General features: G+C 40.0%; 2 protein-coding genes across 6 annotated transcripts; both read right to left on the reverse strand.

Annotated features, from left to right (window-relative positions):
• Positions 1 to 55: 55 nt before the first annotated feature.
• Positions 56 to 5472, reverse strand: LOC115751434 (filament-like plant protein 1). 5 transcript variants are annotated; one of them, XR_007197324.1, is made up of 6 exons: positions 5132 to 5472; positions 4345 to 4496; positions 2905 to 3097; positions 1078 to 2750; positions 311 to 786; positions 56 to 264 (listed from the first exon to the last, which is right to left on the reverse strand). XR_007197324.1 is itself a non-coding variant. In XM_048273700.1 (6 exons), the coding sequence occupies exons 3-6, from the start codon at positions 4453 to 4455 to the stop codon at positions 379 to 381; spliced, it is 2385 nt and encodes a 794-aa protein (XP_048129657.1). In that variant the 5' UTR covers positions 4456 to 4496; positions 5132 to 5266; positions 5409 to 5454; the 3' UTR covers positions 56 to 378. The 5 variants fall into 5 exon arrangements, 4 of the variants coding, with proteins under 4 accessions (XP_048129657.1, XP_030545203.1, XP_048129658.1 ...); XM_048273700.1 differs by having other exon boundaries at positions 56 to 786; positions 5132 to 5266; positions 5409 to 5454; XM_030689343.2 differs by having other exon boundaries at positions 56 to 786.
• A 5521-nt stretch (positions 5473 to 10993) lies between these two features.
• Positions 10994 to 17663, reverse strand: LOC115751437 (F-box protein 7). The gene is made up of 11 exons (XM_030689350.2): positions 17479 to 17663; positions 16795 to 16881; positions 16558 to 16670; positions 15449 to 15565; positions 15264 to 15360; positions 14079 to 14152; positions 13138 to 13191; positions 12919 to 13020; positions 12730 to 12788; positions 12025 to 12235; positions 10994 to 11373 (listed from the first exon to the last, which is right to left on the reverse strand). Exons 1-11 carry the CDS (start codon positions 17486 to 17488, stop codon positions 11314 to 11316), a joined length of 984 nt encoding a protein of 327 aa, XP_030545210.1. The 5' UTR covers positions 17489 to 17663; the 3' UTR covers positions 10994 to 11313.
• Positions 17664 to 23875: the final 6212 nt, after the last annotated feature.

The raw sequence follows: 23875 nt of genomic DNA on the forward strand, positions 1-23875 counted from the left end.
TTCACTTGGTAGTCGATGTTATTTCGGATCAAACACGACAAGGCCCTTTTTGTCATCACACGACGAAAAGTATCAATGGCTGTCTAATTCTGATATATACGCCTGAGTCACCAATCAGATACAATTGTCCGTCAGAGTGGGGTATAGGCTAACGCGAAAATTTGGCCAACAAAAGTAGCAAAACAACAGCACTAAAACAGATGGCTCCTCTTCACATCTACATTTCCTGCAGTAGATACCCTTCGTGTATTGCTGAAGCAATGATATAGAATACTTAAATGTGGCTAACAGCAAAAGTTAGCCAATCCCGAAGACACAAAACTTGTAACTGCTGTCTTGGAACTATTGTACTGACGTTTTCATCTTTCCTCCCTCTTCCTAGATTTCCAGCTGAATTCCGTTTTTAGTTCGGGAGAAGAATTTGGCAAATCCATTTCGATTCTTCTCTAAGCTAACTTGAGCCGATGGCACAGCAGATGAAACTGATGATGATGAAGATGCTGGCGACTTTACAGTATCACTCGGATTCAATGAAGGACACGGACTGTCACCTGGCATTTTGAGAGAATTTGCATCTCGTTTAGGCGAAAAAGTTCTGTTTGAATGCAGCTTCCACATCTCACCATTGGCTCTGGAAACAACAGACCCTCCTGCTGTCAATTCTGGTATGTTGGTTGTATCAATAAGGAAATCTTCGAGTGTTGCCAGAGATTCCAGCTGCTTTCTGAGAGACACTATCGTCTTCTGGCACTCCGCAAGTCTTCCGGCGGCCACATCTAAATCCTCCTAAAAATGTCACACATCCACCATAAAAATGCTAGTGTCAATATTTAGTTTGCTATGGCCTGTAGATTTTCAGTAGACTGATTGACAGTCTCCTACGTCCTGATCAATATAGGGTAATTATCCTTCCAAGACCGTGTATTGAAATTGAGATAAGTACACTAACATGAAAAAAGGAGAGAGAACATCGAACCCCAGTTGATACTCTTTCATTTTTAAAGCACCAGTTTGGTGGCTAAAACAAGTGCCCTCAGGGCTTAACAATATCTGATGAAAAAGTTAAATGAAACCCACCTGCTTTATCTTTGATTGGCCGTTCAAGCTTGCGATCCCCTGGGAATCGAGCTCCTCTTTCTTTCTTTCCAACTCTTCCTCCAGTTCTCCAGACTTGATCATAAGTTCGTCAGACAATGCTCTCACCTTCTTCACCTCTTCCTCCAACGCACCAACCCTAGTGTCCTTCACCCGAGCTTCTATTTCCAGTTTCCTGAGTTGAGACTCTACCGCTTGCTTCTCCTCATTGGCCATTTTTAGCTCCTTTTGTAGCTCCTCTATCTTTGCCAGACCCTCACTCAGTTTTAGCTCCAATGCCTCGCGAGAGTCACCAGTTGCAGTTAGAGCCAAACGCAGCTCAGCTTTCTCCTTTTCCAGCTGCTCTTTCTTCGCTTGCAATTCAATCGTACAACTAATCGCTGCATCAAGTTCTGTCCTCAGCTGAACTTCTGATGCGTTAATATAGATTTGGCTCTCAGCTAGAGCCATTTGAAGTTCAGCTTTCTCCTTTTCAAGCTGCTCATTCTTTGCTTCCAATTCGATCGTGTGATTCATCGCTGCATAAAGTTCTGCCTTCAGCTGAATCTCTGATGCATTTATAGAGATCTGTCTCTCAGATAGAGCAATCTGGAGTTCAGCTTTCTCCTTTTCCAGCTGCTCTTTCTTTGCTTCCAATTCGATCATACTGTTAGTCATCATGTCAAGTTGTGCTCTGAGCTGAAGCTCTGATGCATTAATAGAGATTTGGCTCTCAGCTAGAGCCATGTGGAGTTCAGCTTTCTCCTTTTCCAGCTTCTCTAGTTTCTTTACCAGTTCTGCTGCATGATTGACAGCAATATCAAGCTCCTCTCTTACAGAGCTTCTAGCATCAACGCTCTCCTTTGGAACTGCTTCTGAACCTTCTCTGCTAACCTCAGCTAAAGCAGCAAGCCGTTCCATCTCAAGGAAATCATCCATAAGGTCTATCTCAACAGATGTTCTGTCAACACCTTTTTCACTTTTGAATTGATTGAGTTCAGCAATTTGGGCGGATGCCCATGTGTCAGAGCGGCCCAATTCACTTTTTTCAGTCTCCGCATTACTCATCTCCACGATATTAAACCGATCGCCACTGTCTGATTGACTATCTGTCAAAGATTCAACATAAATTGATGAAGCAGTGGCAGATTTATTATCAGCACGCAAGGGTGACTTAGTAGCCACAATTCTTAGCTTCCGGCACTCAGCCTCAAGTTTGGCAACTCTCTTTATGCTCTCGAGATTTTGCTTGCTTGCTGCTTCTGCTGCCTGGGTGCTCAAGTCCCTCTCGATTGTCCTAATCTCTAACTCTTCATTTTGTTGTTGGAGCTCGAGCCTCAGAGAAGAATTCTCTTGGTCCAAAAGTTCAAGCTTTTGGAAAAGATAAGGATCAGCATCCGCGGGAGGTTGATTTTCCAAGGCATCCACTTTCTTTTGGAACTCGAGGATTTGATTTTCGAGTTCAGTTTTGGTCGACTCCCATTCCTTTGTAGCCTTCACTACTGCTTCATGAATCTTATGTTCCTGCTCCTCTCTACCTTGTCTCAGCTGCCTAACACATTCCTTTAGGGCCCCATCAAGGTGACTCACCCTATCCTCCAATGATATCTTCTGCTGTATTGCAACCTCTAGTCTTTCCTTAAGAATTGCTGCTTCATTTTCAGCCTTTTCCCAGCCTGTAATTATTTAACCGTTACTGCATGTGTATCATGTAAAGCACAACTTACAAGTAACAAATCAGATGGAAAAAATTTCACAAAGCCCAAATACGTGGAAAATGTGAATGATGTAGAGAATTGCAGGAAAAACTGTACAAGAACTTATTAGTACCTGCAACAGCTTCTTCGGCTACTTTAGCATGCTGCTTTACCAAATCCTCTTTGGCACTTACATTCACCAGTGCAGCTGACAGTTTCTCTGCCAAACCCCTCACGACTTCATTGACATTATTTTCAGCCATTCCAGCTCTAGAAGTGACTGCAGGGGAATGACTGTCATGACTAGGAGATGCCTTTGATGCTTCCTGCTTTGAAGAATTCAAGCAACTGTCATTAATTTTATTGGGATGGGAAAGTGTGACAGAAGACAGCACTTACGTCTGTAATGAAAATAAACGGTTCAAGCAAGGTGCGTAGCTCGATCGATCATATGGAAAACTGCAGCTTTTCCAATCTTTTAATCCCAAGAGTCAAGTCATACCCCCATGAATACCATCTCCAAAGACTCACTGAATGAGCTAAACCTCCAATTTACTAATTCCCAGGTCAATCAACAAGCACCGGATTATTCTCATATTATTCATGAAGCAGATTAGTCTCTTAGAGAGCCCAAAACCTTCGACACTTCTTTCTAAATGGGAGTACCCGGAGCACCTCATTTTGTCAGATCTAATGTCCCTCGCACAGTTGGAGCTACATGACGGGAGAGGAACCGCATCCACATGCACTCCTAGGGGCAATATCCTTAATCCTTCTCCTAGCTACTAGTTGATATGGAATCTGAAGCGTCATATCCAATATCGTACAGCATAATCATATACTTAGGAAAAATCACGCGATCAAATACTTTAGATTTCACACTACCAGCAGTTTTGGGCTATGATTGACAGATTTACTGAAAACCATTTATAAATAACCATACAGCACAATTACATATATATTTGACACCAAGTGAACCCAACCAGCTAGACTGTTTTCCAGCTCTAAGCTAAAAGCGGCCAGAATTATTCACAGAGGAAAGCAGATAACATAATCAGGAAGATGCCATCTCAACTAACAAAGCACATCCAGTATCGAGATTCGAGAGCATATTCTTTATTGTTAAAATGAAGGTTAGGATAATAGCAGGGCAAAGCTCTTGTCATCTACATATTGAAACAGTCTCACTCAATTACACCAGAAGTATTAACAATCGAGTGCATGATATCTACTATTAACATTACATCAGAAGAAAAATTGCCAAAAATTTTGTGACAAGGAAAAGAAAGAATTGCAACTACGTCCAATGTGAGGAAGTAGAACTTGCATAGAGTAATTCAATATGAAGACTGCAAAGACATAACACCATTATCTTAAGAACTGCAGTGACCTCAACATTTTATGACAAGCTAATCAAGGAACACGAAAAATAGGCGCCGCACTTGATTTCTACTGTTCTAATTGGTCAAGTACTGGGGAATCCAACCTCAGCACCAGAAAAATAAAAGAGCTAGCAGCATTTACAAAAGAGTATCGAGCTGAAAAATGTGCAGAAGATGGAAGCAATACCAACCTGACCATCAGAGTCTTTCTCAGAAGGGGAAGAAATTGATTCTGAACTCTCGCTATCACCGGGGCTTTTATCAGAGGATTTCCTCTTCCACAGCCATTTGCGCTTTTCCATTATGCCCACCTTAGTCAAGTAACGTCACGGACAGGTCAAATCTGCATCAAAATTGCAATTTTACAACATCCGTTGTGGAAGCTACAATCTTTCCAGTATAAGCACAAAAAGACATCCTTTTCAACAAGCCCGCAAGCCGTCAAGCCGTCATTTTCTCACCTAAGCTCAAATTCACAGGCATAAAAGATTCCCCCGTAATTTAAAAAAGACTGGTTATATTGAAAGACTATTCCCATAACAAAGTCCAATGCGAGATAATATCTAGCTTCAGTTATAATAGCCCGTAAAGAAAAGATTTTTGTTGGTAAGCCACTGAGGGAGTGCTTTGCTAGCTCCAGCGCAGGAACTAACACGAAAGACAAATTGAGAAGAATCAAAGTTGGGCACTATTCACCTGATAAAGAAACCATTTTTAAAAACCCTTTTGCATGAATAAATAGATCCCAGAGGCCTGTACAAAAGAACAAGAGAACGAGAAGCGTAAAACCCTAAACGCACAATCCAAACACCCTCTGTCTTCAATGGCCAGTGAGGCATCAACCCTTGAAAGCTCTCCTCTAACTTCCCAGAAACCAAAGGCACATCTAGGAAATGAACACCACTGCACCCCATTAAAAGAGAAAAAAAAAAACAGTTGGAAGAATGCAGAAGCACAAAAGGCTAGAAAAGCAAGTACCTTTGACGGGAACCAACAACGACCCAGAGATCAGTTGGGTGGTAATTAACTAATCAGATAAAGAAACCCCGAAAACGATGGTGCTTGCTCAGACGAGAGTTTCAAGAATGCAGAGCCCCAAATAAAATAAGAAGTCTGCAAGAACCTCCATTGGAATGTCAGTTAACTCATTTACAGATGGATTTCTGTGAACGAAAAGCTAACGAAAAGCAGCAGAGAATTCAGGGGTAGCCCCCATTTCTTTGTTTCTGAAAAATGTAGAAACCAAGAAGAAGACCATGTGATGGGGGGAGGGGGAGGGGGAGGGGGAGGGCAACCAGAGCGAGTGACACCCAGAGAGATAAATGAAATAAACAAAAGAAGGGAAAACCACTTTTCAGCTTTTTGGGTGCTTGCTTTTGCATTCAAACAAAAGAACTCATTTCTTTTTTTATATATATATCAGTTTGAATTTATTGGAGCTGCCCCCTAATTCCCGCCAGTGGATCAGAGCTTAGCCAACAGGAGTAATGGAGAGTGGGGGATAATCAATGATTTTTCAGCTGATTCATTAACTGGTAGGTGCTCTCTGTTATTTGACCCTGGTGGGATTTTCGCTGCTTTTGTCTTGTTTTACTGTCTCTGCTCTTGCTTGTATAGAAATGGAAGGCAAAAAAGGACTAAAGAAAGAGACGGGCCTACAAAGAAGAAGAAGAAGAAGCGTTGCATAGTGGAGAGGAATCTCCTCGCCGTAGACGCGCTCGGAGATGGCGTGGGACTCTGTTCCATAGGCGTGCGTTGGAGTCTGCAACCCTTTCTCCCTTCTGGAGATGTGCGACGATCGTCTTCGATCTGTGATCAAACGGTGCAGGATCCGCGAATCTGCACGGGAGTGTTGTATCCCGCACGATACTCTCTAAAGTGTCTTTATCTTATTTCAACCGTCGATGCATCTCTCGTTCTTGTACATTAACGATTGAGGATTTGTCGTGACAGTACCGGGAGCACCATGCAGGATAAGATAAATTTTGCCCCTATAATTGTTTCCTAGGAATAATAACACAAATAATCTTTTAATTTTGATCCAATGTCCAATGTAATCCTCCTTGATCTTTAGCCCAATATGCAATATGGTCTTTGAATTTTAAATTTAACTTGAATTTTTGAAATATGTTCAACTTAGTCGTTAAACTATAGAAATATGTTCAATATAATCATTCCATCAATTCAAGTTCGGAGATGACGTTAGACATTTTTGTACAATTCATGGACTAAATTGAACTTGTTCCAAAAGTTCAAAATCATATTAAACAAATTGAGGGTTCGTGGACCACATTGCACATTGGGTGAAAGTTTAAAAACCATATTAATCAAATTAAAAGTTTAGGGATTATACTACATATTAAGCCAAAATTTATGGACAATTTGTGTCATTTTCTCTCTCTCCTTTTTTTTTTTATTTTATAATCTTACTACATTGAATGGTAGGATTGGTAGGGCACATGTAGGTACCACTCCGGATATTATCATAAGAATCTCGCACTCATTACAAATTATACCGGCCCATCATTGTAATCTCAAGGACGGGCCAAAAGCCGAGATGTCTCTCCGCCTTGTGATTCCATGAAAATGATTCGACCTTGTTATTAGGTTGCCGACAGAGTCCTCTTGCTGCAAAAGCTTTCTAATGACGTCCTTTTGACCTTCCCAAATTTCAACCAAGAAAAAAAAAAAAAACCCTTCTCAAATAGTTGGCTTGACACTAGGTTACATCGGGCGCTTAGCGAACCCACAAATGTCGCAGCGCATGGGCTAGCCAACATCACAAGGGTCAGAAAGGAAAACTTGGGAGAGTCCGAACAGGGTTTAGAGTTATGAGGCTCAACCCGACCTTATTAGGCCTCCATTCAATCCGCAAAATATTAACATATTTTCTCCAATTGGACAGACTTGTGCAACAAGTTAAGTTTTGTGGGCACATAATTCTTTACTGAATTTTTTGATCAATATAAACCTGCATTATTAGATCTTTATTGAAAATTTGATCGTACGGCAATAATTGAAACTTTTTTGACATTGCCTAATTTGTCAAATCAAGCGATCAAATCCCAACATATCGCGTTTTTTGCCAATTTGAAATCATTTTCATAAATTCAAGTTAGGAGCTTTCCTACGCATCAAGAATTAGGTCTATCCGGGTTTGAAATGAAGGGCTAATCTCGAGCTATAGGTTTTGATCAAATTCCTTGATGAAAGTCCACAGAAAGACAGCAAAAAATAACAGAAATAAAGGGGTTTGGTTTCGGGACTGACTTCATAACTCAACCAAACTCCAAAAAAGAGAAGAAACTGTAAACCAACTAAGGACGAGCCGGTCATATCAAATGCCAACTCCCTAGACTTCATTCGAGTTTCCTTAGAACCACTCAGCCTCCGAACCACCTAAGTCGTCAAACAACCGCTTAGGCCCCTTGTTTAACATTCCGACCTCATTGTTGCGAGACGAGCGCATAATTAGACAACTAGACATCTCAAAAACTTTCCACGGCCACGAGAATCATGTGAATCCTATATCGAATGAGGTAGATACGCGCGTCATGAGATATCTAAGAATATAACGAAGCACGAGGTTATTGACTCATAAAATGCGTGTCTCAACCTTGAAAAGCTGCCAGAAGAGATCGCCTCGCGCAAATCGTTGATGCGACAATTAAGAACTCGTGTAAATTCACCGGTTCGGTGGACCTGAAGGAGCTGAACAGACTGGATATTGCTCACAAGATGGAGAGATTTCCCTGTGGAAGAAGAGCTAACCACCCTACAAAAGTTCGAACTCCTTGAAAAGCTGACTATATCTTGGGGAGGAAGATCCGGGCCAAGAGAATCAGATATAATCCAACGGCCGTAAATGAAAGTTCAGTAAGCTCAGAGCAAAATGGTCAGGGAGGATCCAGGAAAACTTCCGATTTCGTGGAAGAAGGCACAGGTGCTGCAAGTACATTGAAATCAAGATAAGTCCTAGAAACATCATAGAGAATGGTGACCAAGTACCAGATTCACAGAGCACGAGATGTAGCCGATGCCAGCAATATTGTTGAGGTAGGCAACAGCGACATCGAGCCAGATTCGGGACTCGTCGACTTGGGATTCCAATTGCCACAATATAGAAGGAAAAGGTACAGTAGAAAGCCAAAACCCAAGAAAGCAGAAGGCGACTTTCTGTCGTGGCTAGTAGCTACCTTCCTTAGAGAAGGTCGCCGTAAAGGACTGCACTTCGAAAGGAGCAGGAGAAGTTCTTGACGAGCTGGAGACGGATCGGGGAGAGCTGGAGACGGATCGGGGAGATCTACAAGCTCCATTTCCTAAGATGATCTATTCGGAGAAGGGTGAATGTTGTAATCTCACCTCATTCCCGTGCGAGAGTGATGGGCCATGGCTGAACAGAACTACTGTGTAAAACATTCAGCAAATATTCTGCAGTGATTCTCCCGGGAGGACTCAAATCCTGGAGAGCATCTGTGCCACTTTTACCATGCCTTACGAATAATTTGTATAACAGCTACTCAAGTTCTCTGGCTTTTATCAGTTTTGACTTTTTGGTTATTGCAGCAAAATGTTGCGTGCTCTCTCGTCCATAAGTTCGGAATTTGCAGGAACAGATTTCTTTATTTGACGGGAGTTCTTGGACACGAATGTTCTGTTTGGTAGTGATTTTGTTCCCAAAAAATGATTCTGATCAAAATCACTTTTTTTTATTCTGTTCCCTGGATGATTTTTTGAGAATCGGAACACGTTTGGTAATTGTTTAAATTTTTTTTTTCCTGGAACGTAAACGCGTTTGGTAGCTGCACAAAATTTCCGTTCCCAATTTGTCATTTAAATCAAATAATTATATAATCACATTTTATGGCAAAGAATAGGGAAAATAATCAAATAGTGATTATGGAGCAAAAACAAAAAAAGAAAAAGCAACAAAACTTCCATTCCCAATTCGTTTGTCGATTTGTCATGAGTATGCAATCGTTTATATTGTTTGAAAAGTAATTCGTATTACATTTACAGAATTTGTCTAAATCATTTGTTTGTTATTATTTCTTGTGACTTTTAGATTGATTACCAAAAAAAAAAAAATGAAAGAAAATCTCCTCATTGTGTAACCTCCTATAGTTTTGTACTCTTGTAATTACACATCGTACAAGCTTATAAGACCTACAACTCAACTACATTGATTTTTTTTCACCCGACTCGACAAATTTTTTGTTCAGCTCGAAAAATGGAGATTTAGTTAGCAACGTAGAGGGTTGGGTCCAGTCTTTAATTTAAAAAATATAAAAGTTGAAAAAACATAATAGGAAATAAAAAATACAAACTTAATTAGAATAAAAAATAAAATAGATAAAAATTCAAAAAAAAAAACATGCGTATTAGAGGTCCCTTAATATAAAAAAATATATTAGATTTAAATTTTTCTAAAAACTAATTTTTTAAATTTAAATTTAAATTGAATTTAAATATAGGCTTAAAATTTTACAAAAAAAATAATTTTTTTTTAAAAAAAAAAAAGGAGGGGAAGAATCCGGTGACGAGAAATTTTTTTCAAAATTTTAGCTTTTTTCAATCTTAATTTTTTTAATTTGTTTAAATTATTAAATTAAAAATCTAAATATTTTTTATTTCCACCATTTCTTAAATTTTTAAATTTTTTATTAAATTTACCTTAAATAAAATTTTTAATTTAATAAAATTATTTTTTAGCAATTTTTAAAATTGAATTTTAATTTATTTTAATTTATGTAAAGTTGAAAATCCACATGGACTTTTTTTTTTAAATAGTACCATTTTATATTAAAAATTTAATTATAAGTATGAGGGATAAGTCATAAGTATATTGTGCAAAAAGTGATCCCCAAAAGTGTTCCAAAACACTAAAATCATCTTTTTTTTGCTTCTGAAAAGTGATCCAAAAGTGTTCCCGGGACCAAAATCAAAATCATTTTTTTTTTCATTTACCAAACATATTTTTGATCTTTTTTTGTTTCTGGGAACAAAAACAGAGGATCAGAATCACTGCCAAACAGAGCCGAAGTATTCTATGTGGCTGGATTCCCTTGTCTGCATATTGTTTTTGCTCCTTGTTGGTGTTTTTTTTTTCCCCCTCCATTTTACATCTTTCTACAGATGAACGTGAACATCCAGTTGCCACCAATACAAATGTAAGGTTCCGAAATTGATCTTACATTGGGGATTGAGAGACATAACCAGCTAGAGAAGGCATCTGACTGCCTCGTTGCCAGAAGAGAACCTCATTATGGTTTTTCACTACCATGGCCATAGGTTGTATCGGTCAGCTTACAACTTGAGCACAATGATAAAGAGCGAGCTCCGCAACAATACAAATCGAGCCGCAATTTGGATTAAGACCCTGACTCGAATGTTAAGAGACCAAAAGTCGATGCTAAGAGAGAGAGAGAGAGAGAGAGAGAGAGAGAGAGATTAAGACCCTGACTAGAATGTTAAGAGACCAAAAGTCGATCCTAGAGAGAGAGAGAGAGAGAGAGAGAGTGTTCAGGGGTACATAATTAAGTTTTAATATTAAGGTTTCGCTGGTTCGGAAATTTCAACCTCTCAAATTATTTGGTACTATCACTCTACCGCAGTGGAGAAACCTTCTAGTTTTTTGGCAGCAGATGCCGGATTTCTTTAAGTGTCCAGCTAACTCTTGCAGGATTCAACTATCTCAACATAAAGGTTGTCTTTGACCCCAAAAAAAAAAAACACAAAGGTTGTCATTATGGCTTAACATAAGGAGAAAAACCCCGGCAGAGCGCAAACAAAAGCTGCTGGAAGCCACTCTGGACAAACATCAAAAGGACCAAGAGCATCTTCACAATATGCAAACCTGCCTTATTCATTGAGGAAAATACTGATAGAAGTCATAAATCATAATCATTTGGCAGATTCTTTCAAATAGAACTGCTGTACACAAACTATGACAATTGCCTCCAAATCCCCCACAGGGGAAAAAGAAAAAATCCATGATGAGACAACACCAACAGACCTTATCTTACAGCGGCCAAAGGTGGACATAGAGAAGAAAAAACAGAAGTTCAAGGATAAAATATGAATATGCCCAACTTGCTTGCAGGATTATTTACAGAAACACAAAACAACCCCAGATGCCTATAAGAACCATGGTTCAATCGTCAGCCAGGTACAAAGAAGTCCATCTTATCAACCGGAAGATTGAGAACCGATTTTTCCACCTGCGTACAGTGTAACTATTGGTCAAGCACGTGACTTAAAGGGATAAATGAATCATCCACTTCATTGATATAACTCATTTAGATCCAAGAAAGGGAGAAAATATGGTAAGCATTTAAATAAATCATGACCATTTCATGCTAAAAGAGGCAAACGCAGGGACATATTCAGCTATGACAGCAGAGGTGCAGAAAAGTTAAGACGAGGCACTTTGTAGCAACAACCAATCAAAGTTGGATCTCTTTTTTTTTTTGTTTTAGGTCAATCGAAGTTTGATTTCATCCCCTTGATTACATGATTGGACAAACAATCTTTATTTACCTATATCAGGATATCTCAGAAAGCATCCCGCAGCTGCTGGGAGATTGTTTGTTGAGCTACTAGGCAAGTTCCCAGATACTCTTTGACTTATATCTAACTATATATAGTTTGTTTCATAGTTTACTTTTTCAGGTAAAACCCATCAATCTAACAATGCTTCCGTGTATCAACTGCTTCTGTCTTAAATCTCTTAACTCGACTGCTACCACAATAAACAGAACCCAGGAGCTACTTCTCACAAATATAGACTCTTCAACCGGATCAACTTTCGACCCAAAAAAAAAACCGGATCAACTTTCAAATAGGTGAAATCTCCAGTTAGGAGCACTCACCTCTTCAAACGGAACAAAGACGAAGGGTGTTAGACCCCTCTTGTGTGAGACAGCAGGGACATCTGGATTGTGAGTTTCATCATCCTGCCACCCTTCAACCACTCCAAGGATGTCTTCTTCATCGCCCCTGACCTCGTTATCATTCACTCCACTTGTAACAAGGGATAACATATCCATTCTGTTGTTGGCCCCTGCAGTTGTTCCTCTCAACCTATACGATGAAACATTTCAGCAGCCTCATCAAGAAAACGAGAGAGGATTCATTCTTCCTCCAGAGTCTCAACCTAAGCACCCACTGAATCTTTTTTGCATGCCCTTATTTCTTGGGTCTTAACAAGAAGGGAAAGAGGGGGGGAGGAAGCAATGGAGTCAGAATCATGACAACCTACTAATGAAATAAAATTGAAAATGTTCTATTGTCCTAAGGATGTGATCCCAGTTCAGTTAACTTCTGCATCTTCAGTCCACTTCCCATTGATTCCATTATTTATCTACTACTAAAGGAGTTTAGGGAAGTAAAAGATAGGCAACTATTAAAAAAAAAGAACTAATTTCACGACTCATGAATTGTCATCTCTGGCATCAAAATATTTGTGGCTATTCATAACCATAAATCTAAGCAAACAAAAAATTATTCTTTTGTTACCCGAGAGAACATATAAAGATCTTAGAATGAAGGTGATGTTAGCCCACAACAGAAAGTACCTTAGCCGGATTCTTAAAACTGTAGGCCGTGCGCCTGGATACAAAAGAGCAGCTTCAACCTGCCATTAGCGAATGACCACCCAGTGAGCAGAAGAACAAAAAAAAGAAAAAGAAAATCAAAATAACCCTCTCCCTGTGAGCAAGCTTTCTTTTTCATAATAAAAGCAAAAGGATATAACAAAGCCAAACCTTGTCATCAGACAATATGTAGTGGCCGCCAAAAACACTATCCGTTTTACAAGCACGAAAGTTCATGGATTTTGCTACGTCTTTCACTTTTTGAGAGGAATTCTGAGAATTGAAGATGAACACAGAGTTTATCAGATACAACCTTTTGCTCTCTCACACACACACCCGCTCAAAGCAAAAGTCCAGTATTTTACACGCAGAAGTCAATTTGTTAATAACCTTGTAAAGAAACCTCCCTGAAGGAAAGAATCTTATGTACCGGAAATAGCAGACCTGAAATGCAAAAATGGAATTAGAGTATTACCAAGAAGAATGACATGGAAAATGGGTTTTACTGATTAGAGCAATGATTTGATCCCTAGGGCAACAAGTACCAAAGCCCTTGACAATGCCTACTACAATCAGTATGATATGAAGGTTCACGTATCATAGTACGAACTGCTCATTGGCGAATACAGCATACATGAGCACATATAAGTGCACATTGTGTTGGTAGTTAGCTTAATTAGCATAGTATGAACTCCACTGAGCGCACATTGTTACTTTGTAAGCTCAATTAGCATAGAGTGAACTACTTTCGACAGCACTTTCCCCATCGTTTGGGCTTCGTCCCCCCAACAATACCCTGGTTCTGCAGTTCTAAAGTCGAGTAGTCTTTTGAGGTTGGTGTGCTAGACTCTACATCATCCTATTAGCAGCCTTGAATGTTTAATGGGCAGATTTGCATAGTTAAAATTATCTAGATTAGCAAAGTTCATGATCACTGGATCCTGTTTAGCACAAGTTCCATCTCAAGGATCACTTATTCCACAGCTTTTCCCTTTCAATCATGTAAGGATAGACTAAAATCGGGCTAGTCAAGTCACATAACAAACATCCCGTGATCATATAAAAGAAGCAAGCACAAGAAAGTATTTCTACCATGTCATGATACCATAAAGTAAAGCACAAAATGAATGTTCTATTGCTTGGCTCAATCGTCTCAACAATTCAGATATCCTTCTAAGGAACACGAGGGTCACATAAGCTGATAGCCTAGAAGCTTGCTTGACCATATTATCTGGAGTTCCCCAAGTAAACTTGCTTCTGCTTCCAAGTATTTACCGTGCATAAGATGCTTAACATCGTCGGTGCATAAATATCAGCAAAACTTTACTTACCACATGCACTGGGTTGGTGACTGTCCACTCAGCAACTCCGGTACGAATGTAGGTATTTCTACTGACATACAAACCTGAAATACAATGATCAGGATTTAATTTCACTATCTCAAAAGCAAAAGGAACTTAGATAGAAAATGCATCCTACCATATTCAAACAAAGTATGTTGATAGCAAAAACACCCATTAAATATGATCCACATGTAAATTTGGCAACACAAGGAATATTAAGCAATGTTCTGCAACAAGCACCAGTCATTGTACTTATGAAAATGAAACATTAAGGTACTATCTTGAACACCAATGGACGTTAAAACGAACTTGTGTTATCAGAGGAACACAAACAGTAACAGCATAAAGGATCATCTGAACTTTAAGATTAATTTACGTTTAGTTGCACAGTGAGATGAACTCAAGTCAGTTAACCACAGGTCGAATCTGACTAATGTAATGCTCAGGCAAAATTGAGGACCCACAACATTGCCCAACTTCCGCATCCCTTCCCTTTTTTCTTTCTACTTCACAAAGTCGGGAAGATAGTTATTAAGAATTGAACCTAGATCTTGAACTAGGAGGAGTGACCCCTGCCACAGGCAAAACTCCTGGATGATTGTGAACTTCTCTCTCAAAATTTGGACATAAGTGAGATACATGAATTGGTCCAACGCAAGCATTCACCCTACACAATAAATCCATGTCTAAAGTGGCAGCTGATTGGACATTGAGTGCAAGGATGAAAAAAGCATTTTTAACATCAGTACCGTCAACAGGAGTTTAAGAACTTTCAACTAAGAGGGAAAGGTCAATGCTTGAGAATCAAAGGTAACATGACCAACCTTCTAGACAAAAAGACATGCATTTGCAGCATTACATTGAGAAATAGCTTTTCGGAAAAGGTTATTGTGGATTACATCACAGAGTAGTCACAACTTTTGCGGACTATAATTGATAACGCGATACAAGCATTCTTGTCATCCTTCATTATTCCGATCCACGTTTACACCATCAAAATAATTTATCCATTAGGCTGGTCGAATGTCCTTTTCTCAATATTGATTTGCGCAAATCCACAACAGAAAAAAGACGCAAGCTATGATGACTAAATTCAACCTCTGACCTTTTGTATCATTTCAAAGTTTTTTTAACCACGTTCCACAAGAACTCCAACTCAAAAGGATGACTTACCATCAGTACGAACCCTTGGTCTTAAGAGCCACATCTTCCTCCAAGAGCCTTCATATTTTCTCTGCAAAGTCTTGTAATTTTCCACCACTCCTGAAACCTTCATTAGTGAGGCATCAAATAAACAATTTATGGATCAGCTGATAGTTCATACAGATGAACAATAATAAGAAGTACTGGAAATTTACCTGACAAGCCTTCAAGCATGCATTGCGCCAAAATATGGGGTTCCGAATGGTGTACCTCCATTTTCTACACACACAAGAAGCCCTTCCTAAGTCATATGGAGCCAGTCGCGCAAAGACCTGCAAAATAACCTTCATATAAATACTCTCTAGAACATTCGATCTGTTCTGTTATGTAATTGTTATGCAATTTGATGCCACACAGCAGTAGATATAGTAATTTAGACTTGTAAAAAAAAAAAGGATACAGTTATTTTGGCCATTATATCGGCGGTAGCAAGTTGATCCAGATTCACCTCATCATTCCAACAATATATGGAATGCCACAATATTGTCCCGCTGAAATAAACAAAGTAACTCTAAGCCAAGAATCTATGTTACCTTCATGTTTATATGCATAAATTCTGCGAATTCACATTTATATTGAAAGAGAACATGATTATCATTATGCCTAAGGCAACTTCAATTAATGAGCACAGGGTGCCAAACTTCAGAGATCTTGCAATTTCGCCATGTGCTCAACTTGTTTCCAAGGTAACCTAATGAAGACCAGCAATCACATATCATATGGTGCTTGCTGCAGAGCTCCTAATGTATTACCAGAAAAAAACATCAAGCCTTCTCACTAATATTCCCAGGTGTGGGCACTAGGAAAGAGAGAATCTGACCTATATTTCTGTATCAACCAAACAATTATTTGGATACAGAGTGCACCTTGTGCTCGTTCCACATATACTATCCAGCTCTGGTGCTGGTAGTTCCATTTGGTTAAAAAAAAGTTGCCCCGTCTACGGTTCAATTGGTTAACTAGAGCAAGAATGGCAAAATATAGAGAGAATTTTGACATTCGATATAACAGAAAGATTAAAGAAGTGAATTTCTTGCTACACCGAAAATTAAGTGAATTATCATTGATTGGAAGGTTTGCAATTTTTTTTTATTGGTCACAGGAACATAAAAGTCTATACGATACAATTCCGGCAACTGATTCTGAGGCTCTTAGTCTACATGCGCTCAAGTCAATCATCCTTCTTCACCAATTCTGGCTTCAGATCACATTTCCTTTCCCAACCAAATAGACAACCCAGATTTCTAGTATTTCATTGCAATACCTCATGGAGAAGCTCATCGGGGAGGCAACGGTGGATCAGGGCTGGATCCACATAAGGTTTCCTACTCACACTTCCAAATGGAGCAACTGGTCGGACATTTATTCCATAAAGATCTAGAACAGAATACCAACAAGACACCATATCAATACCCCATGCAGCAATTGAACCAAAAAGTTGCTAGAACCAGTAAGCACATGAAGAAACCGACTCCAAAGATTATGAACAACTGAAAAGTACCTAACCACGGCCTCTGGGTAACTAAATACTGCACGCTCTTCCATCGCAGAGCCTTTTCAAGCTCAGCTGGAACTGCCAGCGCGAAATCTGCATCAAGATGACGATTTATTACTCAGGAACAACAAAAAACTCAGTAAGCACCCGCGTTGTCCCTGAGAACTTGCTCGAGAGTAATCAACGAAGCTTCAACAAAGAAGGCCAACCGAGCCTTATCTCACTCAATGTCGGAAGGCCATATAATTCATACTAACCCATTGAGCCATGAGGACCACGCAGCAGGCTTCGCTCAGTGGAATAAGGCTCGACAACTATTGTCGCCTTCTAACTAACGATAAATTGAAGGGGAAAATGGGCGAAACAGAAGTTCAAAGACAAAAACAACAATCGACGTAACAACTCCCCTCGATCGCACCATTCCCGACAAACATTTCGTCGGCAAGCACTGGAAGGGGAAATGACCCTCGACTACGAATCCAGATCAAATTGTCAACCCACCAAACTACGCAATTCGTCCATGGTGCTCGTCAAGAGAGACTCACACCAACCAACACAAACCGCGGAGCACACGACGTCGTCCGCATCAATTCGCGAGCAGCGGAACCCACACGTTCAAACAGATTAAATCAAGAGAAGCCGGGAGAAATTGAGCCGGAACGAGCATCGAATTCGGAGCAACGACTTTACCGGAAGCCATGAGAGGGTAGAGAGATCAACGGTCGCCCGAATCCAAGCTCGAGCTCTCGAAGTTGCGCGCGCTCTCTCTCTCTCTCTACCTATATCCAACTTCGCCGGAAGCATCGAGAGGAAAAGACATGAAGGTCGACGAAGCGAGAGAATTATGAGTTAATTTTCTCACAGCTTTCTTTATTTTTTTTAACTTTGGGTGTTCGCCTTTTTTTTTTTTTCACTGGTTGTGGTGCTTGCTGGACCGCCGTTTGTGGGACCCGCGACGGGATAGGGACTCCGCTTCGAATTGACGGCTCGCGAAGAAAAAAAGAAAATGGAAAATGTTTTTTAAAACATAATTGGTTACCCTTCCGTAAAAAATTAGTCGAAAGAAATATATTTTTACTTACAACAATTTATGTCTAAATAATTTCATTGATGGTGAAAATATTTTTTGCTTATTTATATTTATAAACAATACCAACGATAATTTTCGAAAGAGATTTTTCAAACCATGAATTTTTCGCAGTACAAATGCACCTTATATAATTATTGATTTAATTAAATTTTAATATGCGTAATAAGCAAGTTTCTACGGTACCTTCGGGGTGCACATAGCAATATTTTTGCTTTAAAAACCAACTTTTAGAGGAAAGTAAATTTTTCTACTTTTACTTCTAAGCGGGAGTTTATTTTTCTACTTGTGAATAGAATTAATGTTTTTTTTTTACTTCTTCAAGTGACTCAAAAAATATTTCCGAAGCAAAAAAATTTTCATAAATAGAAAAATAAAATTGCGCAACTAAACGAATTTCTATTCCACAAACACTTTTACGGTAGAAATTCTATTCCACAAATATTATCATGTGCACACTTATTTCTAGGGTGGGGACAGTTGCATTTGAGATTAGGTGATTCACCATTTTCTCGCGGTTGGTAAATTTTAATTTCTTGCGCACCTTGATAAATAGGGCTGATGTCGAAAGGGAATAAGGAGAGAGAGAGAGAGAGACAAACGATACGTTGGAATTCCTAGTCCTTGCTCCTCCTCCTCCATTACAAAACCGGCTAGTCTCTGACCAGGTGCGGTCGCAAAAAGTTAGTTTGAGGGGCACATCATCGATGCCCGACTAAGTTGCTGTCCTCAAGTTAGCGTTAACGGGGATGCACCCATTGGACCCCCGAACTGTCGGGTAGAACTTACCCGGGGGAGCGTCTCACGCATGGTTCCCGATGTGGACATCGAGCCCTATCGAGGAGGAGGTGCTAGGGATCCATTATCCTATCCGCTAGGCCCCATCACTCGAGCCAGAGCAAAGGAATTCAAGCAAGCTGTCGGCGTCATGGTTCAAGATCTTTGGAATAGAGAAAATATGGATTCGAGACTTAAAGATTCTGAAGCTCCTTGGCGCAACAATATCACTTTTTGGTTACAATGACTTCGGGACGCTTGGAAACGAGCCACTGATCAATACTCACTACTTTAGTAGTGATTGACGACGTTTTTTAGCGTTTCGGAATCATTTAGATGGACTTTTAGGCCTTTTTCTATTTTTAGGCGAATTTTCATTAATTAAGGATATTTTTGTAATTTTGCCTTATTAGGGTTAGCACCCTATATAAGGAAGCTTATAAGTTTCTGATAACGCAACTTTTTATTCAGAATATTATACAGAGAGGTTTTCTTCTTTGAGTTCTCTTGAAGACTAGATCTTATCAAGGTTTCCTTGTGGCGATCGAATTCAACTTATCGAGCAAGATCGCGAATTCTCTTGTTCGTGGCGTTATAGCGTTGATTGGTTGACACGGGTTCGTCAACAGGTCGTGTTCATACCGAGATTACCAATCACGGGTTCGATTGGGGGTTGAGGTTAGCAAATTCGCAACTCATAGATCTTCGTAGAACGATCAACTTCCGCAACGATTCCACATCATTTGGTATCGTAGTTGGTTCTACAAGGTCAAGTTATCTTACTTTTACTGCTTTTCGTTCAGCAAACTAGGGTTTATAGAATTAGGGTTTATAGAATTAGGGATTCGTTGTTAATCGAATCAGAGTTTTGAATCTATTCTTGCTGCATTTTTTTATTTTTTTTTTAATTAGGGTTTTCGGTCCTAAGGTTTCATATTGTATTTGAGTTCGCAAAAAAAAAAAAATTCGGCCAAAAAAAACAAAAAAACAGCAAGGCCGAACAAAAAAAAAAAAAATTTCGGTAAAAAGAAAAAAAAAAGGCGGAAAAAAAAAAAAATCAAGAAGGCGACTCGTTTGTTAGTTGGACCGAATTGAAGTTTCAGCAGGAGAAATTGAGTTTGAGATTTGAAAATTAGCGAAAGTTTTTGGATTGCTGAATTGAGCGGTATATTGCCGGATTGATTTCTGATCTTGCTTGGTGGTTTAGTCGACTATTGTGAGGAGCTTGAAAAAAACTGGATCTAGTCCGATAAAGAGCTTGTGAGAAAGAAACGAGAGGAAAAAGGCAAGAGCGTGTGAGCTTAATTGAGGGAAGAAAAAGCCGAAATTGAGTTAAACACGAGGGGAGTGACAAATACCTTCAGCGAAACACGTGAGGGAGTGTTGGTGAGGTTTCTTTATCTCTAACGTTTTCTTGCGGGTTTAAGTTATGGCGGGTGATCAAGAAAGCGTGAACCAGAATGAGGATGGTTCTAAACAAAGGGATGAGGCGATTTTAGCGGGCATCCAGCAATTGAGCTTACAACTTGAAGCACTTAGCAATCGAGTTGTGAGGTGTGAGACGAGGCTCGATGGTGATCGAGAGCCACCACGAGGGAGGCCACAAAATCAGCGAGATGAGCCTAGGGAACAACCTAGATGGCAGCGGCAATTTGAAGATGAATATGTGTCCGATACGTAAGATGATCGAGATGGCGGGTTTGGGAGGAGGAACAGACGCCGAGGGTTTAGAAATCGAGAAGATAATGAACTTGGTAACATCAAGATGAAGATTCCATCTTTCCAAGGAAAGAATGATCCCGATGCATATCTAGATTGGGAAAAACGAATGGAGATGGCATTTGACCGCCAACGATATTCGGAGCTCAAGAAGGTAAAAATTGCAGTTGTTGAATTCACCGATTATGCTGTAATATGGTGGGATCAACTTGTGACTAGCAGGAGACGTAATGGTGAGGTGCCGGTAGAAACGTGGGATGAGATGAAAGCGGTGATGAGGAGGCGCTTTATACCAAGTCATTACCACCGAGACTTGTTCCACAAGCTGCAGAATCTCACATAAGGCAATAGGAGCGTGGAAGAGTATCATAAAGACATGGAGATTGCCATGATCCGTGCTAATGTGGTAGAGGATCGTGAGGCTACAATGTCACGATTCTTGAGTGGTTTGAGCCGAGATATAGCAAGGGTGGTAGAGCTGCAACATTATGTTGAGTTGGAAGAATTGGTGGATAAAGCTATCAAAGTTGAGAGGCAATTGAAGATGGACCAAAATTACAAGAGCGGTGGAGGTTCAAGTTCGAATTGGAAGCCCAATTGGAAGAGAGATGAGAAGCCGAATTGGAAGGGAAACAACTCTAAGGCTGAAACTTCAAAGGAGAAGGAGAAGAACGGCAGAGTTGGTTCGAATCCGACTTCGGGTAAAACCGAAAATCCTAACACTAGAACTCGTGAAATTAAATGTTTCAAGTGTTTAGGCAAGGGTCATATCGCAAATCAGTGTCCTAATAGAAGGGTGATGATAATGACTGGACTTGGAGATGTTCAATCTGAAAGTGACAGGGAGGAAGAGGATGTTGAGATGCCACCGTTAGAGGATCGTAGCGATGTTGAGATGCCGATCAAAGGTGAATTGATGGTGGTTAGGCGTTCTTTGAGTGTTCAAGTTAAGGAGGAGGAGCATCACCAACAACGAGAAAATCTGTTCCACACAAGATGCTTGGTGAATAGTAAGATTTGTAGTTTGATTGTTGATGGGGGTAGTTGCACGAATGTAGCCGGTTGTACCATGGTAGAGAAGCTTGGATTAAGGACCGAAAAGCACCCTAGACCGTATAGATTGCAGTGGTTGAATGATAGTGGAGAAGTGAAGGTGTCAAAGCAAGTCCGAGTCCCATTTGAGATAGGGAGATATAAAGACGATGTGATGTGTGATGTTGTACCTATGCAAGCAGGCCATCTTTTACTTGGTAGGCCATGGCAGTATGATCGGAAAGTACATCATGACGGGTACACCAACCGATATTCGTTGGTAATGAATCAGAAGACTTACACTTTGGTACCGATGACACCTCTCGAGGTATATGAAGATCAACTGAAACTACAACGTGAAGTCGAGAGGGAGAGAAAAGAAAATTCTGAGAAGCAAGGAAAAACAATGGTTGAGAAGAGTGGAGTGGTAAAAGCCGAGGGAAAAGGAGAAAGGAAAGAAAAAAAGGAAAAGAATTTCTTTGCAAAATCGAGTGAAGTGAGGAGAGCTTTACTTCTAGATCGACCGATGCTTGTACTTTTGTACAAGGAGGCACTGTTTACTACTAACGAACTTGACCCAAGTTTGCCTAGTTCTGTCGTGTCTTTATTGCGGGAATTTGAAGATGTCTTTCCCGATGAGATTCCCGGAGGTCTACCACCGATTCGAGGCATAGAGCATCAAATTGATTTGATTCCTGGTGCGCCATTACCTAACCGACCCGCATATCGAAGCAATCCCGAGGAGACAAAGGAACTTCACGGCAAGTTAGCGAATTCTGGGAGCGAGGATATGTGCGAGAGAGTCTTAGCCCATGTGCTGTCCCTGTTTTGTTGGTACCGAAGAAGGATGGATCTTGGCGCATGTGTATTGATTGCCGAGCAATCAATAACATTACGGTAAAGTATCGACATCCTATTCCTAGACTAGATGATATGTTGGATGAATTGCATGGAGCTTGCATTTTTACTAAAATTGATCCGAAAAGTGGTTATCATCGGATTAGAATGAAAGAAGGGGATGAATGGAAAACTGCATTTAAGACTAAATATGGGTTGTATGAGTGGTTAGTCATGCCATTTGGTTTAACGAATGCACCTAGTACTTTCATGCGACTTATGAATCATGTTCTACGTGCTTTTATTGGCCGATTTGTGGTTGTCTATTTTGATGATATCTTGATATATAGTCGAAGCCTTGATGACCATATTGAGCATGTGCGAGCTGTTTTTCAGGTTTTAAGGGACGAACAACTATATGCTAACTTAAAGAAGTGCTCTTTTGTGACTAACAAATTAGTATTTCTAGGGTTTTTTGTTGGTGCTGATGGAATACGGGTTGATGAAGAAAAGGTGAAAGCAATTCGTGAATGGACAACACCTAAGACAGTAGGAGAGGTGCGCAGCTTTCATGGCTTAGCCGCTTTTTATCGCAGATTTGTGAAGGATTTCAGCACCATCGCTGCACCTTTAACCGAGGTTATCAAGAAAAACGTGGGTTTCATGTGGGGAGAAGAGCAAGAGAGAGCATTCAATCCGTTAAAGGATAAGCTAACTAATGCTCCTTTGTTGTCTTTACCAAATTTCAGTGCTACTTTTGAAATAGAATGTGATGCTTCTGGTACGGGAATTGGAGCCGTATTGATGCAAGGAGGACGCCCCATAGCTTATTTCAGCGAGAAATTAAGCGGAGCAACATTGAATTATCCAACTTACGATAAAGAGATGTATGCTTTGGTGCGAGCTTTGGAGACTTGGCAACACTATCTATGGCCAAAAGAGTTCGTGATCCACACCGACCACGAGACTTTGAAGTACTTGAGGGGGCAGCAAAAGTTGAACAAAAGACATGCCAAATGGATGGAGTTCATTGAGACTTTTCCATATGTAATCAAGTACAAGAAAGGTAAGGAAAATGTGGTAGCCGATGCACTTTCCCGAAGGTTCGCAATTCTAACTACTTTAGGAGCAAAGTGTCTAGGATTTGAGCATATCAAAGAATTATATACCGATGATGATGACTTTGGAAGAGTGTTTGAAGCTTGTGAGCATGCTGCGTTTGAAAAATTCTATAGGCATGATGGATATCTCTTTCGTGAAAACAAGTTGTGTTTGCCTAGATGCTCTTTGCGAGAGTTGTTAGTGCGAGAGGCGCATAGTGGCGCTTTAATGGGACATTTTGGCATAAATAAAACTTATGAAATACTGCATGAACATTTTTATTGGCCACACATGAAACGAGATGTCACACGTGTTTGTGAGAGATGCATTGCTTGTAAACAGGCTAAGTCTACAACTAAACCACATGGCTTGTATACTCCTTTGCCTATCCCGACGCATCCTTGGGTTGATATTTCTATGGATTTTGTGTTAGGATTGCCTAGGTCTAAGCATGGTAGGGATTCTATTTATGTGGTTGTAGATCGATTTTCGAAAATGGCTCATTTTATACCTTGTCATAAATCCGACGATGCA

This window comes from Rhodamnia argentea, chromosome 2 (genome assembly GCF_020921035.1).
Source record: "Rhodamnia argentea isolate NSW1041297 chromosome 2, ASM2092103v1, whole genome shotgun sequence".
Classification (NCBI taxonomy): Eukaryota; Viridiplantae; Streptophyta; class Magnoliopsida; order Myrtales; family Myrtaceae; genus Rhodamnia; species Rhodamnia argentea.